General features: G+C 41.5%; 1 protein-coding gene and 1 non-coding gene across 2 annotated transcripts in view; both read left to right on the top strand.

Moving 5' to 3' along the window:
* Alkbh1 (alkB homolog 1, histone H2A dioxygenase) overlaps nucleotides 1-20,154 on the top strand; it is a 20,614-nt gene extending 460 nt beyond the window's left edge. Inside the window, exons 2-6 of the mRNA XM_031357320.1 lie at nucleotides 3,624-3,732; nucleotides 6,994-7,156; nucleotides 12,578-12,668; nucleotides 14,662-14,855; nucleotides 16,863-20,154. Coding sequence (XP_031213180.1) covers nucleotides 3,624-3,732; nucleotides 6,994-7,156; nucleotides 12,578-12,668; nucleotides 14,662-14,855; nucleotides 16,863-17,295 — 990 coding nt within the window. The 3' untranslated portion in view covers nucleotides 17,296-20,154. The remainder of the gene's footprint in view (nucleotides 1-3,623; nucleotides 3,733-6,993; nucleotides 7,157-12,577; nucleotides 12,669-14,661; nucleotides 14,856-16,862) is intronic.
* Nucleotides 8,143-8,277, top strand: LOC116081305. The gene has a single exon (XR_004114808.1). It is a non-coding gene; the product is annotated as a small nucleolar RNA SNORA58 (small nucleolar RNA).
* Nucleotides 20,155-20,330: the final 176 nt, after the last annotated feature.

Genomic DNA, 20,330 nt, shown 5'->3' with positions numbered 1-20,330 from the left:
AAAAAAAAAAAAAAAAAAAAAAGAAACTGGAAATTGCTCGCACTTCTTTAACTGTCTGCTTAATACTTATACGTTATTTTGTGTAAAGTCCGGAGGAACAACTTCGTGGACGTTAGGGTGACCTCAAATTAGTTAGGGTGGCTTCAAATAAAACCAGCCGTTTAATAAGTCTCAATCCATTAATCCGTTGAGCCTCAGACTCGACCCTGTCTCTGAGACTTAGAGATGAAAGTAAAGATAAAATTAGCAGGGTTTTGTTTTTTTTGTTTGTTTGCTTTGTTTTTCTTTGATCTAAGAATCTAGGAGCCTGGCTCTGTAGTTATGAGCACTTACTAACTGGTGCTCCAAAGAGCTTGGGTTTGATTTCTGAGCTCCACAGGCAAAACACTCGTACACATATAAAAAAAATAAATTTCTAAGCTAAATCTAAACAACCTACATACCCTACATACTAATTCGTAAAGAGAACATGAGAAGGAACGGGGCAGAGGGCAAAGCGTGGCTGTAGTAGTGTGTGTTTATTTTCCATGGTCACATTTTAATTTTTTTTTAATTTATTATATGTTAAGTCCACACTGTTGCTGTCTTCAGACACACCAGAAGAGGGCGTCATTACGGATGGTTGTGAGCCACCATGTGGTTGCTGGGAATTGAACTCAGGACCTTCAGAAGAGCAGTCAGTGTTCTTACCTACTGAGCCATCTCTCCAGCCCCCCACATTTTAAACTTTTATTTATTTATGGATACGGTTTCTGTGTATCCTTGTCTGTTCTGGAGCTTGTTCCATAGACCAGGCTAGCCTCAAAAAAGATCCTCCTTGCTTCTGCCTCCCTAGTGCTGGGATAAAGGTGTCCACCACCGCTTTAGTCGTATTTTTTAAAACTTCACCTCATTGAGACAGAGTCTCATTTTGGGAGCCCAGGCTGACAGCTAACTGAACCACTGTGCCAGGATGTCTTTGTAGTTACTTAGGAGAGAACATATGAAACCCCTTATTTGGCCTTGGTATTTATTGTGCAGGGATGTTCACATCAGAAATTCTTAACTAGCACAGAGGTGAGTAAAATTGGCGTCCAGAACTCAACTACTCAGAAAGTTTGTTAGCAGATACAGTTTTAGAGTCATTGAATTACATGTGGAAAGCATGTACCCTGAGATTAACATTGGCCTCTGAAGAGCCCTTGGGACATTCAACTCCTTTATCTCCATTCTACCACAATGCATAAGCTCATGCCTCCCAGGAGCACTCTTTTTTTGTTTGGTTTGTTTGTTTGAGACAGGGTTTCTCTGTATAGCCCTGGCTGTCCTGGAACTCACTCTGTAGACCAGAAATCTGCCTGCCTCTGCCTCGCAAGTGCTGGGATTAAAGGCGTGTGACATTGCTGCCCAGCTCAGAATCGCTTTTTGTTGCACAGTGCTCAAAAATATAGTAAAGATAGATTAAATGTAAGCTTGGCTTGTCAATTTCGCCAGCTCAGAAGGTTAAAGGTAGCATTTTAGAGAAGCTATCGTCACAAAACACCAGGTTAGAGCAGTGGAGGCAAAATGGCTAGAGAAAAATCAGAAAGGGGAAAAAAATATTCCCCTCAAAAAGCTCAGTGACTTGGTTCCTTTAGCATGTAGAGTAAGCTTGTAAATCTTAAGGACTGAGGATGTTTCTGAATTATATATAGTACAGTGTCGAGTGTGGCCTATTTAAGAACTCAGGACCAAATACTTTGCCAGCAGTGAGTAACTAGAAAACATAAGCTGATCAAGAAAGTTTCAAGTAGCCATTTTATTATAAAGATTGGTGGGCCTGGCATGTAGCTCTGTGGTAGAGTGTTTGCCTCGCGTGTTTAGGGCACTGGATTTGATTTCCCAGTGACAAAGAGAAAAGAGTTTCTGTTGTTACTCTTTGAGGCCTGTTTACATACCAGTCATTTGTATTTTGTCAGAAAATTTCTGTCCTTGGAGATTGTTTGAAACAGAAGCTCATTTCTCAAGCTGGGCATGTGGCACACACCTTTAATTCCAGGACTTGAAGGCAAAGGCAGGCAGGTGGAACAATGAATTCCCAGACATCCAGGACTACATAGTAAGAGATTCATCTTCAAAAGAAGCTCATTTATCTTTGGAAAAAGAGGCATTTTAAAGCAAGCCACTTCTATTATTCATGGAAAAATGAAGTGGTTTTGGGTTTTTTTGTTTATTTGTTTTTAAGGAAAAGCATTGGGTTTGGGGGTTTGGTTTCCATTTTTGTTTGTTTAGGTTTGGGGTTGTTTTGGTTTTGGAAGGAATTTTTTAGTTGGTGGTTGTTTTGTTTTGGTTTTTTGTTTGTTTGTTTTGTTTTTTGATAGAGTGTCTTTGTATCCCTAGCTGTTGTCCTGGCGCTGGGTTTGTAGACCCTGCTGGCCTCAGAATCACAGCCACCTGGGTGCTGGGGTTAAAGGTGTATGTGCCATGAGTCCCGGCTACCTGCTGGGTCTTAACCAGTGTAATGACTCATCTGTAAGATGTCCTTATGTGCAAAGAAAACTTTATGAGCTCCTAATAATTTTTTTTAAAGATTTATTTATTTATTATATGTAAGTACACTTGCTATTTTCAGACAAACCAGAAGAGGGCGTAGGATCTCATTACAGATGGTTGTGAGCCACCATGTGGTTGCTGGGATTTAAACTCAGGACCTTTGGAAGAGCGGTCAGTGCTCTTAACCGCTGAACCATCTCTCCAGCCCAATAATTTATTTTTTAATAATAAAAGCAGCCGGGCAATGGTGGCACACGCCTTTAATGCCAGCACTTGGAAGGTAGAGGCAGGTGGATTTCTGAATTTGAGGCCAGCCTGGTCTACAGAGTGAGTTCCAGGACAGCCAGGGCTATACAGAGAAACCCTGTCTCAAAAAACAAAAACAACAACAAAAAAAAGGCAAATTTCTAGCATTAGTATTTCATGCAAGGGTAGCAGTGTCAGCAAATGGTTCCCCTGGTGTTTTATGGAAATAACTTTGTGTCTAATCTACTCCTGCCTGATATTTTCCTATTGCTAACTACAACAAAGTGCTTCAGAAGCTGTGTTTTGGCACTAACCAGACCAAATAGCATTGTGATCTGAGATATATTACACTTGTAAATGCTTTTTGTGAATCCTTAAAGTAACAAAAGTGTGTTCTCAGGAAAGGTTATCTTGAAAGTCAAAATTAGGGGCTGGAGAGATAGCTTAGCAGTAAGAGCACTCACCACTCATCTAAAGGACCTGGGTTCAGTTCCCAGTGCCTACATGGCAGCTCATAACCATCCATAACTCCAATGCCATGGAATCAATCCAATACCTTCTCACCTCCACAGGCTCCAGGCATGGTACATGGTACCATGGTACACATGCATGCAGGCAAATGACTCATACACATAAAATGAATGTGTCTTAAAAATAAAAGAAAGCCAAAACCAGCCTAGCTTAATTTCTTATAACCACTTAGTTTAATTTTTCAGAAAATAATATTTGTTAGACTACAGATGTGGAAAGTAGGTTGGGGGAGCTAGTATTAAGAACCCATAGCAGAAATGTCTTAGAGGGTCTCGGGTTCTCAGGGTTAACCTCTAAGATAACTTACCGGCTGACTTAGGTTAATCTCCTTCCAGGTGGTCAGATTTCCTCTGAATGTGTCCTCTGTGACTGAACATGATGCCTGTAGGGTGGGACTTCAACCTGTGAGCACGTGGCGGGCCTATGGACTCGAAGGCTATCCTGGTAAGTGCGCCTGAGAGGAATGAAATTATTCAGCCATTCTGATTTCATTGGAAGAGCTGTGAATAGATAAACAAAGGACATACCTAAAACACATTAATGCCCCACCCTGGAACCTATCCTATTTGTGCCTCCTCTGAAGAGTAGTCTGTTTAATGTTACCAAAGACTAAGGAAACTCAGAAGTATCATAACAAACTAAGTGAAAAAAATTAAAGACAAACTACAAACTCTGCCGTAACTGTGAAGCTCAACTCTGCCAGAATTTTAAGGGCTAGAATAATAGACTGAATAATTTAGAATTTTTTGTGTTGTAAAAGGTACATTTGGTGCTGGAGAGATGGCTCAGCGATTAAGAGTACTGACTGCTCTTCCGAAGGTCCTGAGTTCAAATCCCAGCAACCAGATGGTGGCTCACAACCATCTGTAATGGGATCTGACACCCTCTTCTGGTGTGTCTGAAGACAGCTACAGTGAGATATAATAATAAATAAATCTTTAAAAAAAAATTTTTTTTGAATACTTGGGAAAAAAAGGATACATTTGTCTTCTTTTTATTCTTTTTTAAGATTTATTTCGTGTAAGTGGGTATACTGTCACTGTCCTCAGACACACCAGAAGAGGGCATCAGATCCCATTACAGATGGTTGTGAGCCACCATTGGTTGCTGGGATTTGAACTCAGGACCTTTGGAAGAGCAGTCAGTGCTCTTAACCGCTGAGCCCATCTCTCCAGCCTAGTATATTTGTCTCTTAGTGTATGAATGTTTTGCTTGCATGTATGTCTGGTGCTTTCAGACTCAGAAGGGGGTGTTGCATCCCCTGGCTGAAGAGTTGTGATCTGCCATGTTGGTGTTTGGAACCAGAGCTGTCCTCTGGAAGGGCAGCAAGTGCTCCGAACTGCTGGGCCATCTCTCTGGCCTACGTGGAGAACATTTTTATTATATATGGAGTAGAGAAGGGGGTGCAGTCACGTGCGTGCCTTTGCCCTTAAGGGGAAGAAGAGTAGATTCGGTCACTGCAGCTGGAGTTAGACAGAAGAGCCACCTGACCTGGGTACTGGGAATCAAACCCTAGTTCTCTGCAAGAACAGTATATGCTCTTCACTGCTAAGCCAGTTCTCCAACCCCAAGATGGATTTCTTTTATGCATATGACTTTTTGCCTACTTGTATGTATGTGCACCAAATGCAGGCCATCTCTCCAATCCTGGGGGCTGACTACTCTGGCTTCTCTTAACTCTTATTTTCAGAGGCGCAGTTGTCTGGGCCTTCTTGCCATATAGATTGTTCAGAGGACACAGTTGCCAGGCCTACTTGGTTCTGTCTCATCAGAGTGATGTTTCAGGTTTTGCAAGAAATTGTACTTCAACTGTATCACTTGGACTGGTATTTCACTATGTCTGGTTCTCATGGCCATTGTAAGCTGCATTTAGTAGAAGTATAATATGCAAAGTGTAGAAGGACTCTCCTTTCAGGGTGTTTTTGTTTGTTTGTTTGTTTATATTTATTTATAATAATAAATAAGTACACTGTAGCTGTCTTCAGATACACCAGAAGAGGGCGTCAGATCTCATTACAGGTGGTAGTGAGCCACCATGTGGTTGCTGGGATTTGAACTCAGGACCTTCAGAAGAGCAGTTGGTGCGCTTACCTGCTGAGCCATCTCACCAGCCTGGGGTGATTTTCTTTACTTCTGTATCCTACTTATTCTGAAGGAACTTGTGTGTGCCTGTCTTTACTGGAGTAAGCAGGAGGAAACTTGGTCTGCAGAAGAAAAGGCTTGGGTGGGGAGTGTGAAAATAGGTTATACACAAAGGATGAGAATCAGTGGAGGACAAAGGTTCTGGTTCCCGTTTATCTGGCCTCATAACTAGCTCTTCTGTGTGCTAACTGATACAGGACAAATCTCTTCATTTCCATTGTCTTTAATTTCTTTAGACATAAAATGTATATAAAAATGGAGTCGCCATAAGATTAGAATGAAGTTTGGGGCCTAGAGAGATAGCTTGGTGGTTAAGAGTGCATATTATTCTTCAGCTTAAAACTGGCTGTGACTCCACTGCCGAAAACATACACACGGCTTAAAATAAATGCTGTAAAAGATTATGGTGGTTTAGTCTGAATGTAAAGTACTTCAATCGGTACCTGAAATGTTGAATAAATGTTGAATCTGTGATGGAGGAAATGGATGGGGGGCCAGTGTTTGGAATATAATTAAGTACATTTTTAAAAATGAAAAATTGTTATGGAGCAGGTGTGGCAGTGCATGCTTGTAATCCCAAAACTAACTCAGGATGCTGAAGCAGGGGGATCACTGCAACAAGACCAACTTCAAAGTATGCAGAGTAGGGGATAGAACAAATCAGTTCAACTGCAATAACACAATCATATCTCAAAAAACAAAAACAACTGGTTTGGAGTTGTAGGTGTCAGAACCCTAAACAATGCAACTTAAGGAGAAGAGAAGCTTAGAGTTATAGCTCAGTGGTAGACTGTTTGCCTAACATGCATAAGAAAAGCCAGGCAGAGTGGTACACAGATCTTTGAGTTTGAGGCTAGCCTGATGAAGCATACCAAGTGTCAGGATATCCAGAGCAATGTAGTGAGAATTCATCTGTTAAAAAAAATGTGCTTAATCTGAACTAGACTGCCTAGAAAGGCATTAAATTGCAAGTTACTTTGAAAGTGTGTGCTGGACCAGACATATTTTTAATCTAGTATCTTTGGAAATGTTAGAATAGTATTTTCTTGTGTGTGAGTGTGTGGTTTTGACATGTTTACAGTGCTGGTCAAAGCAGGAAGATGGTCTCAAATGCTCTGAAATTGGAGTTACAAGTATTTATATGTTCAAGAAAGGTAGCTAAGAAACAAAATAGACTAATAGTGTTCCATTTACTGGAAGGTGTATGATTAATTAAATCCAGTATTGGAGGTAGCTTTCCATACGTGCACTAAATGAAACAGAGACTTGGAGGAGTCTTGTAACTTATTGGTACCAGATGAAAATCTAAGGGTGAACGTTCAGTTCTCAAGTTGCTTTAGCATAGCACCATTGACAGCTAACCTTGTAGATTATTTATTCCTTTTGAGAATGTCCCCCAAAGTCAGATATTTACAGTATCTCGTGTTCCACAGGAGTTGGTTTTTCATTAACTTTAAGTAGAAAGGATATGGGAAGTAAATGAGAGAATAGTGGGCATAAGAATATGAAAAAAGAAACCAGAACAACTTCAACACACATACACCCATCTTTTGTCTTTTATAGGATTTATTTTTATTCCAAATCCCTTCCTTCCGGGATGCCAGTGGCACTGGGTAAAACAATGCCTTAAGTTGTACTCCCAGAAACCTAATGTTTGTAACCTGGACAAGCACATGACTAAAGAAGAGACCCAAGGACTGTGGGAACAGAGCAAGGAGTTCCTAAGGTGAGTGGCTGTGTTGAGTTTTGTTTGGCTCCCCTCCCTCCTCATCTCTACACAGCACTGTTCTTTTCTTTCCCCAAGAACGTTTGGACAGATGCTTTGACAATTATATTAAACTGAGATCCACTTTGACGGTGTTTATCGTAGCTTAGAAACTGAGTTCATCCACACTCATCATCACATGTTTTATTATCAGAATTCAGGCATTTTATATAAAGTATGTTATATAAAGTCTTATAGGGAGAACTGTCACTAATAGTACTGTGTTTTACCTGAAGTCGCTCCTGCTAGCTCTTTTGTGATGGGTCGGTTGTTGCTCATGGAAGAACTAGTGTTTGATCTTGATATTTTAGCGTTCGTACCACACTCATTGGAGAAATCAGTTGGATACTAGGCATGATACTAGGCATTGGAGACACAAAAATTAATAGGGTGTGGACACATTTCTTATTGAGTAGTCTTTCAAAGGAATTATCTAAGAAAGTAATTACAATGGAACTGAGAAAATGTTGTCATAGTGGTTAGGAACTTGGGGAACACAGGAGGAAATCTTCCAAACAAGGTGAAGGTATCCAAAAAAGAATTACTTTTTTTTTTTGTTTGTTTGTTTGTTTGTTTTTTCTGAGACAGGGTTTTTCTGTGTAGCCCTGGCTGTCCTGGAACTCACTCTGTAGGCCAGGCTGGCCTCGAACTCAGAAATCTGCCTGCCTCTGCCTCCCGAGTGCTGGGATTATAGGCGTGTGCCACCACTATCTGGCTAAAAAATTACTTTTTAATACGGTTTTATAATTGTATCTATTTTTTCTCTTTCTCTGAACATTTCAACTATTTTTCAAAAATGAGAAGGGATTTGCCATTCAGGACAGTGGGCAATTTGGTTAGGGGTATTAGTCAGCCTGAGCAGAGGTTCAGTATTTGAGGCAGTATGTTCTCTGAGGTGTGTACTTCGGAGTGTTTGAGATTCAAAAAAAAGATGGGAAATATTTGCTAGGCATATCCGTAGACCTTGCTTGACTCTGTCTGTGGCCAAGCAGGGGGGACAGTGTATGCAAGAGTAATTGGAGTTCATGCAAGTTCTAACCAGCTTAATCAGTAGCTGGGTGAATTGCAGTACTCCAACATTCTGCTTCAATCCTCTTACAGTTTTTACGCTGCAGGGTGGTGCTATTTAACCTATTTGTTTATTTCAGTTCTGAAAAGGTAAATAAGAAAACAGTTCTTGGCTTCTATGATTTTTGTAAAAATGTGAAGAAATAAAGACATTTAAATAGATTCATTGGCAGAATCAAGTGCAGAGTTTATGCATTATCCTGAGAATGGTCACTCATGTAGCAAGGTTGGAATAACTTATAGAAAATTCTTCCTGGCAGTCACAGGTACAGTAGGCAAAACAGGAAGTGGGCATTTTAGGTAGAGTAGGACCAAATTGTACAGGGTTTAACAAGCCAGAACTGCAGCTCTGGAGTCAGATGGCCTGTCTTCAGATCCTGCTCAGTTCCAGAGTAACTGGCTAATCTTGAGCAAGGTTTTTTAGCATTTCCTTCCTGAGTGTTGTGAATGTAGGTGAGAAGTCCTTAGAAGATGCTTGTTGGAATTATATCAGCTTGACCCCTCTCCCCTTCATGTCATAAACTGTTAGGCTGATTCTAGGTGTTTAATAAGAGATTGTCTTGTGTCGAAAGGGAAAGGATAACTGCCATTAGTGGTTTCCTTTACAGCCTCTTTGGTCCATAGGTTAAGGTCCATGTAGGAGCAGTGAGGGAAACCTTTGCTGTCCTTCAGTGCATCCCTTAGAACTGAAGGCAATGAAAGGGAAGATGTGACTAAATGAAACTACACTAAGCCAGTCTGTGTTTTCAGATAATTTGTTCTTTCCTTCTGATATATGATTATAGAAACCTCAGCTACATTCTGATAAAGCTCAGATGAACCTCTGTGTAAATCAATCAATAGGCAATGGGGGGATACTTTTCTGTCTAATAAATTAGCAAAAATGAAAATGGTGGTGGAAATTGATATTCTGAGACCTTGTGCTGGCAGCATTAAAAATCAATTAGGTCTCTAGTTCTCATCCTGTTGCTGTGTGATGTATGTTTCAGTTTCCTCATGTGGGAAATGAAGGTGTTGGTCGGGATAATCCATCCAGGTACCTGGGTCATGATATGCTACAGTCCTGTGAGCGGTACATGAAGTTCTCTCCACACCCAAAGTCTGTAAAGCAAAAAGCATCTACTGTTTAGGAGGCTCCCCCCAAATAATCTGATTACCCCAATATCTTCCCACATTGGGAACCAGGAACAAAGCAGCCTCAGACCTTTTATCTCCATAGAACTCTTGACTGTTATAAAAGAAAGTAAAGATAGAGTACATGAATGTTCCAGAAAAATAGGACTTCAAAATGATTTCTTTTCAATCTGTGCTTTTTTCGGGGGTATGATAGCTAGAGTCTTATTCAGAAGCACAATTGGGATTGGATAATGTAGCTGTATTTGTCTAGGCCCTGTGTTCTTCAGTTTGATGTGGGTGGATGTGCAAATTTTAAGTGCAGGTACCTTTATTAGGGCCTTGTTCATCAGGAGGAGACCATTAATCAGTCATGGCCTGTACCAGAAATAGAATATACACATTAAAAGACATTAACTTTGTCTCTTGCAAACAAAGGAGGCATTAGAGTCAGATGAAACCATCATTCTTGCTCTGTCTTTATCACTACCTTAGTCCAAGTCACTGTCATTCATATGTTTTCTACATAATGCCAAAGTGGCCTCCCAGCCATTGCTTTTTGCCCCCCTTCAAACTACTTTCTACATAGAATGAAGAAGCCGTGTCATTTTCCTCACAGCCTCTCATCTATAGTTTAATTCTGGAGCAGCTGCCCAAAGGTAGCACAAACTCTCTACTTCAGACATCAGGTTTGAGGACTTTGTAGGCTACTCGTACTTATGACCACTGATTATAGCTTCGGGGGCGTTTCATGACCCCTTCGTGTTTAGTAATTCACTAGAAAAGGCCCTAGACCTCAGGAAAACACTGTGTGGGTGCCCTTCAATATCAAGTCAGGACATAGTACCCTACATGTTGATTGATAAACCAGCCAGTGAGTTCCAGATTCTAGTGGCCTTAATTTTTTTAGCATTTTGTTAAATAGTCACTACAGATTATAGTCATTTGAACTTGGGAGGTGGCTCTAAGAGGAAAGTTTTTCTTATTAGAACATAGACCTCAGTTCAGTTCCCCAGAACCCATGTGGTTTTCTTTTGTTTTAGTTGAGAGGTAGGGGAAAGCCAGGCATAGCCTTGCCATGATATCTGGGGAGATAACTTAGTTGGTAAAATGTTTGTCACGAGAGCTTGAGGATCAGAATTCAACAACAACAAAAAAAAGCCAGGCAGTGGTGGGCACGCCTTTAATCCCAGCACTTGGGAGGAAGAGGCAGGTGGATTTCTGAGTTCGAGGACAGCCAGGGCTACACAGATAAACCTTGTCTGGGGGTGGGGGGGGATACATAATGGCACTTACTTGTAATCCCTGTGCTAGGAAAATAGAAACAGACAGATCCCTGGGGCTTACTAGTCTAATCAGGAAGCCCCTGTTAGGTAAAGCCAAGATAGACAGACATCTTGGTAATGATACCCAATTTGACCTCTGGCCTCCAAGGGCATGCTCATCCACACACATACAGGCACTTATAATGAACACACACACACAAGTCATTAGCCATGTGATTGAATTCAGTCTTAAGGCCACACCTCTTCTGGACATCCTACTAAAACCACTTAACATAAAACCTCACCCCTCTAATCACACGGTTGGCTTTTGTGCGATTGCCAGCCAACATCCTGAATCATCACTCCTTAGCATAAACCCAAGTATGATGCAAGGGCCCACCATGATTAACAGTGGGGTTGCTGTCAGGAAATTTGAGGGTTTAGAGTGGGTGTAGCTCAATGACAGAGAACTTGGCTAACATGAATGAGGCTCTTGAGTTTTATCCCCGGAACTGGAAACAAAGAAATTTCTATTTTAGAACCAGGGCAAAAAACTAATCAAAATTTTTGTTATATGACACTATAGACTAATTTAAGCATGACCTATCAGTTCCCCTTCTAGTTCCCAAATAATTGGTACAAAGACCTATTAAGTTTATTAACAAGCTGCAAGCCTAGCCTAGGGAAGTTCTGATCTGGCCCATGTGCATCTTCGTGTCTGCTCCTTCATACCAACCTCATGGTCTCTTACTTCCCTGGCCCTGGAATCAGGAGTCCAGGCTTCCTGTCTCCTCTGCCCAGCCATAGGCTGACCAACTCTTTATTAACCAATCAGATAATTCTGGAGCATTCTTTACACAATATTGATAGAGGAGGTGATTTCCAAAGATTTACCACTGTTTTTTGGTTGGTGGGTGAGTGAGTGGGTGTGTTGGTTTGGTTCTTTGAGATGAAGTTTCTCTATGTAACCCTGAGTATCCTGAAACTTACTTTGTAAACCAAGCTGGCCTCTATCTCAAGAGATCTATCTGCCTCTGCCCCCTTAGTGCTGGGATTAAAAGTGTGTGCCACCACCATTGCCACACCACTATTATTTGTAGACAAAAAAAAAAAAAATGATGCAATCCATACTGCCCACTGCATACTGGATGATTGTCCAGTTCATTTCCACACAGTTAGGGTTCTCTTGAAAGCAGTATTCTAACATGGTTGCTAAGAAAAATGCCTACACTTACATAAAGCACTTAGCCATGACAGAAGCAGCAAGCTGCTGTTGGAGCACATTGACTGGAGGAGAGGGCGGCCAGTCCACCCATATGTCATTCTGCTAAGGCCTGGAGAAAGTATCTGGGGCAGAGAGCAGAGCATGTTTCTGAAAGTCAGTAATTAGGGCTATGCGTTTTTGAAAATACTGAAAATGATTCTAGGTAACTGGATAAATTTGAAGTTAGGTTAAATCTAGCACTTCTATTCTAAGCTAGGAACAGTGGTGTACACCGTAAATACCAGCACTCACGAGGCAAAGGCAGGCAGTTTGCTTGAATTTAAACCCATCTTTGTCTACCTAATGAGTGCTAGACTAGCCGGGGCTACATAGTATATATACATAGACTCTGACTCAAAAGTAAGCAGAAATCTCAATTTCAGTCTTTATTCTCTTGATTTTTCGAGACAGGGTTTCTCTGTATAGCCCTGACTGTCCTGGACTCACTCTGTAGACCAGGCTAGCCTACTTAGAAATCTGCCTGCCTCTGCCTCCCAAGTGCTGGGATTAAAGGCATGCGCCACCACTGACCAGCCAATCTTCATTCTCTTAATGTCGGCTTTCTTATCCAGCCTTTGCTACCAGCTTAGGCTAAATGCATAGATTTGGTCATAGAGAGGATTGTTGCTGTCATTTAAAATTATTAAATTCTCTTGGTTACAAACTTTGCAGGTCTAAGGAAGTGACGAAGCGGAGACCCCGAAGTTTACTAGAGAAACTGCGCTGGGTCACCCTGGGCTACCATTATAACTGGGACAGTAAGGTATTTGCTTTTGCTTTTCCTTTGTTGTACATTTATAGGTTCTTGGGCCCCTGTGGTTGGATTTGTTCCTAAACAAACATGAAACACCACGGCCATGGCAAAGATTGTCAAGAGCATGAGTGTACCATTTAAAGGAGGGCTATGATTATTGCCTTCTCTACTTCTCCCTTGGAAAGTGATAGTGGAAGCACGTATCTCTAATCCTGTCTCTAACCTCAGGGGGCTGAGACAAGAGGTGCACTAGTTCACAATGTGGTCTATGTAATAACAGGATCCTTCTCAAAAAATTAAATTAGGAGATAGAGAGATGGCTGAGTGACTAAGAACATCTATTGTTCTTTTTGGTAAAAAAATAAATAAATGACTGAAAAAAATTTCCAATTTAAGTTCCTACCTAGGCCATGACTTAAGTCAGACTTAATCCAGATGTTTTGAGCAAATCATTTTACCAGATTGACCAAGTAAATGGCATCAAGTCAGGTTGCAAACTGGCTATAGTGTTTTGGTTTTGTTTTGTTTTGTTTTTCCAGACAGAGTTTTTCTGTGTAGCCCTGGCTGTCCTGGAACTTACTCTGTAGACCAGGCTGGCCTCCAACTCAGAAATCTGCCTGCCTCTGCCTCCCAAGTGCTGCTATAGTGTTTTAATAAGTATTAAAATGTTTAATAATAATTAATAATAATCTTGGAGCCGGGCAGTGGTGGCATACACCTTTAATCCTGGCACTTGGGAGGCAGATTTCTGAGTTCGAGGACAGCCTGGTCTACAGAGTGAGTTCCAGGACAGCCAGGGCTATACAGAGAAACCCTGTCTGAAAAACCAAAAAAAAAAATCTTGGAAGAAGGACCTCACAGAACCCCACCCCTCCCTGTGGAACTGTATACTTGCTGGGGAAGGAAGAGACTTTCTTTAGTAGTAGCCACTGGTAAAGTACCAGGGTCCCTATAAATAACACTGCTAAAACTCACTAGATCACCAAAAAAGTAAGAGCAATGAGAAGAAGACATGAGAGTAGAAGAGGGAAGGAGCAAGGAGGGGTAAACAAGGGGGTTTAAGGCATGACTGTGGTTAAAAAATATATTTTTTATTTATTTATATTTTTATATATATTTCTAAAATGTCACCTTGAAACACGTTATCTATAATTAATATGTTGACACAAATGTTCACATATACAAAAATTTGAGATGATAGTGCAAGATGCCATGCGTAATTATTTCTGACATCTTTTTTGGTTTTTTGAGAGAGGGTTTCTCTGTGTAGCCTTGGCTGTCCTGGAACTCACTTTGTAGACCAGGCTGACCTCGAACTCAGAAATCCGCCTGCCTCTGCCTCCCAAGTGCTGGGATTAAAGGTGTGCGCCACCACCGCCCGGCTTATTTCTGCCATCTTTCACCAATCAATAACAATAAAGTATCTTTGTCTCAGTGACCCACAGTCATAGTGAAAGGATGGTTCTTTCATATTTCCTCAGTGCATTCATAGTGCAGTTTTACAATGCTCTCTTGTTCCGTAGGCTCTCTTGGGCGTGAGACATAAGAGACCTCTCTTTGTTCTCTTAGTCATGAGTTACCTTTAAGAGAACTCTCCTGCTTAGGATTCAGATATACTAGGGTGGTAGAGAAGTTGCTTCTGTATATATGCCAAAAAGCGTGAATTTATGTGACTTACTACTGCCTTGCATGGTTGGTGCTCAATGGTTATTAGATTTCTATATTGCCTCAAGGGTGAGGAGATACCCAGCCAGGCATCAGGGCATACACTTGTTTCCTAACACTTAAGAGGCAAAGTCAGAAGGATCACTACAAGTTGAAGACTGGCCTACTGTGTATAGCAGGTTCCAGTTAGCCAGGGCTGAGTTGCAGGAAAGAATGGGCTGGAGAGATTGGCAGGCACCTGTGTGAACAGTAGTTAGTGAGGTAAGGGATTATTCAACAATTTCCTGTGGTCTGAGATCGTTGTTTATTTTTCCTATTTTCTCTACTTTTACCAAAGAAATACTCAGCAGATCATTATACACCTTTCCCTTCTGACCTGGCTTTCCTCTCAGAGCAAGTCGCCACTGCCTGTGGATTTCAGGGTTTCCAAGCAGAAGCAGGTATCCTGAATTACTACCGCCTAGACTCCACACTGGGAATCCATGTGGACAGATCTGAACTAGATCACTCCAAACCCTTGCTGTCCTTCAGGTAACTTAATTTCAGGAATTTCAGGTTGTTTATTATTTTTTTGCTAAGGCATTTTAAGGCTGAAATCAGTAAAGATTTAAGTTTTATAATGAGAGATAATGTTATTAGTATATATAGTAAGCAAGTTAGAGCCAGTTTTTGTTGTTATTGTTTTGTTTTTAAAGAGAGCAAAATACGGAGTAAAACATGACGCCTGTGTGAAATTTTTTTTTATTTAGTAGAGCTCTCTTTTTTTGCCTGCATGAAATTTTAAAAGAAAAGATGCATCATCAAAACTTAGATGTGTTGAGATTCAGCTCTTGCTCTGCATATCTGCTGTACCACCTTTTATTTTGTAGCAGGTCTGTCGGCTGTCAGAATAATGTATGGGAAGCAGATCATAGGTTGGTCACTCAGAAACACAAGCCAGAATAGTTTCATAGTGGTGACTTATGGGCTGGGGAAATAGCTCAGTTAGTTGAGTAATTTGCTGAACTAGAGAACCTGAGTTCAGAACCCAGGTAAAAATCCAGGCATATGAAACAGCACGTGCTTGTGATGACACAAGCTAAGGGGACAGAAGCATGAGACCTGTGAGATGGCTCATCAGATAAAGGCTGTTGGCGTAAGTTCAGTCTTGGGACCCTATTATAAGATACTTGATTACACTGTGAACCCCAAGATTGTGTTGTTTACTGGGGGAAAATAAACCTGTTTCTAGTTGTGCTGTAGATCACCCTTAGTACACACCTTTAATCCCAAACAAGATAAAGTTAGTTTGTAGAAGGAAGCACCCATGTTTAAAAGTGATGTCTAAGTGGCAGACAGTGTCAAATCAGAGAAAGATTTGACAGAATAGAGTCTGTCCAACTCTCACAAGACAGGAGGAGACAGGTTGAAGAAAGAACAAGCTAGACCTTGGTAAGGAACGAATGAGAAGGAGGCAGAGGATTAGAACAGATCACTAGAGTTAGTCTGGGGCCAACTCAGCAAGACACTGGTAGAAGCTGAATTTGAATCAGTCAGCATGGAGAGAAGTTCTAAGACTGCTGCTGTTCAGAAAGAGCTAGTAAGAGTAAGCTTATTCAGCAGCAAGTCTCAGATGCTAGATTAGATTGTACAGAGGCTAGAGGCTTCCAGGGTTAGACCGAGGTTAGCAGATAGAGACAGTAAGCCAGGAGAGGACAATTATTTCAGGCAAATAAAAGTTTTATAGGAGTAAAGCAGTTCCTCCAGGAGTTACCCTGACCTTTCATGCATGCACTGTGGCATGAGCACGACACAAGGAAATGAATGGGTGAAATTTCTAAAAGGCAATGATAAGATGACTCAGTGGGCAAAAGCACTTCCCTAACAAGCCTGATGACCTGGACTTGATGCCCAGACTCCACAAAAGGAGAGAACTCCTAAGTGTTCTCTGTCCACCATGTGTGTTCCATAGCACATTCACACACATGGTTAGATGCAGACAGAAATAATAAATTTTAAAATGCAGAACTAGAGGGATGATTTGGTAATTAAAACTACTTGCTGCTCTTCTAGATAACTAAAGTTGATTCTCAGCACCCGAATGGTAGCTCACAACCATCTGTAACTCTAGCCCCGGGCAATCCAGTTCACAGTTCTGGCTCTGAGGACACTGGGCACATGTGTACAAACATGTGGGCAACACCCATACATGTTTGGAAAACAGAATAAAAAGATGAAAGCACAATTATGTAAAACAGCATTAACTTTTGGCCTCCACAGAGGTGCACACAGATCAAAAGTAAATAAGAATCGTGAGATGGCTTAGCAGGTAAAGTCCCCTGCCACCGTTCAGGTCCTGGGTTAACCACTGAAAGCTGTGTAGCAGAAAGAACTGGCTCCTGTGAGTTGTCCTCTGGCTTCCACACACTGGCAGGTTAAGCAAAGAAATGTAAGAACTTGGGAACAATGTCCGTCTGAAATGAAAAAAGAATACAGTTGGCAGTATACTTTCACAAATGTAACTAATAACAGAAACCTTTTTTTCTTTTTTTTCCATAGCTTTGGACAGTCTGCCATCTTTCTCCTGGGTGGCCTCAAGAGAGATGAAACCCCCACCGCCATGTTTATGCACAGTGGTGACATCATGGTAATGTCGGGTTTTAGCCGCCTATTAAATCATGCAGTCCCTCGAGTCCTTCCACATCCGGATGGGAACTGCCTGCCTCACTGCCTGGAGACACCTCTCCCAGCTGTCCTCCCCAGCAATTCATGGGTTGAGCCCTGTTCCGTGGAGGACTGGCAGGTGTGTGCCACCTACTTGAAAACTGCTCGAGTTAATATGACTGTTCGTCAGGTACTGGCCACGGGCCAGGACTTTCCTTTAGAGCCCGAGGAGGAGGAGACAAAAAGAGACATTACTGCAGATGGTTTGTGCCATCTGCATGACCAGAATAGCCCAGTAAAACGGAAAAGGTTGGATCCTAATAGCTAAAACGTAGATTTTCTTACTCAGGCCGCCTTTTGTTGCCACACACATGGGCAGGGAGAAATCATCTGCAACGCTGCCGCCTTGGGCCGTCTCAGAGCATAAACCGATTAGAGTTTGTCCAGACAAGTGTCCTACTCGGTCCGGTTCTTAGCTCTTATGAGAAGGAGTGTGTTGTCTACCATGTCGGTATAATGACCCACACAGACATAAGCATCTGAGGAAGAAGGAAGTGAGTTTGTATTGTCTGTGTTAAGTCAATCCTCAAAGTTTGTTAATAGACAATAGTGTTTTACCCAGCACTATGTGATTTATGAACCCGCCACCAGAATTCCTAACTCCTCCTAGTCATCCAATTCTTTGGCTCTTCACTCTTCTCTGCTCCCACAGAGGACTCTTAAGCAGATGAAGACAATGGAATTAAAGTATCCCTTAGGAGCCACAGTTGTCATGCCTGCCATGCAGTAAGCCCTGGGTTCAATATCCAGTACACATAAGTCAGGTGTAGTGTTTGCCCGTTTCCTATGCACTCCGAGGATGGAAGAGCAGATGTTCAAGGTTGTCCTGCATCTATAGACTCTTCTAGTAAGTAGGTTTTTAATTTATTTTAAATGACTAAAAGTCTCTAGGGTGTTTGTCAGCTATTTTCTCCATGAATAAAGTTACTTTATTTTAAATAAAAGATCTGTATCTGTCTTTGAGGATTGGTGTATCGGGGATTCACTTTTTCCTCATGTGTTACATCGTTCCTGCTATTGAAGTCTCTAGCTATTTCTCCCCTAAGTATTATATTGTGCAGAAAGAATGTTCTTTGACTGTCTGGTCACTGATGACATCTCCATGAGGGAATTTTGGTGCTCCTTTCTAGAAACTGGGTGTGCCTGTTAATTTGGGAGACGGGGCTAACTGGGAACCATCTGCTGCCTGCAGTGTGATTTGTTTAATTTCCATCTTTCTGCCCTGTCCCCCCAATCCCTTTACTTATCTGCACTTGATCATTGGGTTTGTGTGATCACAGCAGGTGTGGTATGTTTTTAATAAGGAAAAAAATTAGTAAAAATCCCTTATATAAAATGGATTCTAAAATTAATGCATGATAGGAAATTTTTGTATAACTAACTCATCTTTGCGAAAGTTCCTTAACTTTTCTTTGATAATTCATTAAATTTGACCCACGTAAAACCAACCATCTATTTTTCTGCTTTTGTTTTGGTAAACTCAGCAGAAAGTTTATCAGTGCCATTAAAACAGACTCTTTAGCATGCGGTAGTGGCACACACCTTAATCCCAGCACTTAGGATGTAGAGGCAGGTGGGTCTCTGAATTCAAGGCCAGCTTGGTCTACAGGGTGAGTTCTAGGAACCCTGTCGAGGGGGCGGGGTGACAGACTCTATAGAGTGTCCGGTAAAGGCGCTGGCCTGTGTGTAGGAGCAGGCTGGAATAGGCTAGCCAAGAGCATCCTTGTGTGGGGTCCTATAGGGAACATGCTCAAGTAAGTTAGAGATCAGCAAACTGCAGCTCAGTTCCAGTTTCTTTGCTGTGTGCAAGCCATTTCTAAGTGACTATGGGGAGGGTTCATAGGAATATGCCGTGACACATAGAGTTCTATAAAGTTCCAACATCCAGAATTTCTTAAATGAGGGGCAGATGGAGAGATGACCCAGAAGAACCCAGGTTCAGTTCCCAGCACCTGACAACTCATAAATATCTAACTCCACTTCAGGGAGTTAGATAACTCTCTGAAAACCCTCTCTGGTCCCCAAGGGCACATGTGACACATATATGAAAAGGCACAAGTGGGGGTGGGGAGTGGGTTAAAAGATTTTAGAGCCGGGCAGTGGTGGCGCATGCCTTTAATCCCAGCACTTAGGAGGCAGAGGCAGGCTGATTTCTGAGTTCGAGGCCAGCCTGGTCTACGGAGTGAGTTCCAGGACAGCCAGGGCTACACAGAGAAATCCTATCTTTGTGTAGGTAAAGAGTGCAAGGTTGGAGAGTCCTACAGAACCTAGATCTGATCCGCACCTTGACCGAGTAAGTTTAGCTTCCTAAGAAACTGCATCTGAAGGAAGGACCTAGGAAACAAGCCTGTCACCTAGGAAAGAAAGTGCAAAGTACTGTTTTCCCAAGGATGAGATTAAAATGCAGCACAAAAGCAGTTGGTGTGGCGTCTGTGCACAGGTGCAGGGAGGCTCGCCACACTCCTGCCCTGCCGGAAGGCTGGAAAGTAGTAGCCTCTTAGGTGTTTGTCCTGTGGAACATGGTCCCATGCTGTGCCCTTTTTTCCTCTCAAAAACTGAGAAATCCTGTGACCATTCTAAATGTTTTCAGGAGTGTTCTTGGGCCCAATAAATTTCTCAAGTCTAGAAAAGTTATCAGAGGTTTTGTTCAAGAATGTTTATCAGAGTGAAGATCTGAAGCAAGTTCCATCAGGAAGTGGCTGCTCAAATCCTCATTTCTCCACAAGTGGTTCTGGAGCTCCTTGGACTAGGCAAAGCAGCTCCCTTCTGGAACTAGAGTCCTGCTGACATGACACCATATACATTAAACTAGTCACCTTTTCAAGGACAGCAGGAAAACGGGCAACTATTTATACTGTAGAAAGTCTGATCATTAACTTTATAGAGCAACACTTTGTACAGAATGTTAAATGTTTCTTCATTTTTATTTAAATTTTGTATGTTTGGTGTTTTGCCTGTTCCTGATGTTTCTGTTTACATATTTCTAAAAGAGAACTGTTCACCAACATAGGAATGTTTTTTATGCTTCCCTGTACTCCTGATTTATATTGATAATCTTTTTAAATACTTATTTAAAAAATAAAATCTTACTTTTTTATAAGTTGGTAATTAAATTTTATTTATTGCATGTGTGTGGGTCTTTTGCCTTCTTATATTTCTGAAGAGCACTTGCTTGTCTGGTGCCTGTAGAAACCAGAAGAGAGTATTGGGTTCCCAGGAATTGGAATTAGAGATGTTTGTGAGATACCATGTGAGTGCTGGGAATCATTTTGATCCTCTGGTAGGGCAGTAAAATATGTTTTA

Source organism: Mastomys coucha, unplaced genomic scaffold (genome assembly GCF_008632895.1).
Source record: "Mastomys coucha isolate ucsf_1 unplaced genomic scaffold, UCSF_Mcou_1 pScaffold6, whole genome shotgun sequence".
NCBI classification, from domain to species: Eukaryota; Metazoa; Chordata; class Mammalia; order Rodentia; family Muridae; genus Mastomys; species Mastomys coucha.
Note: the sequence above shows the minus strand (reverse complement) of the source record. Positions and strands in the feature narration are given on the sequence as shown.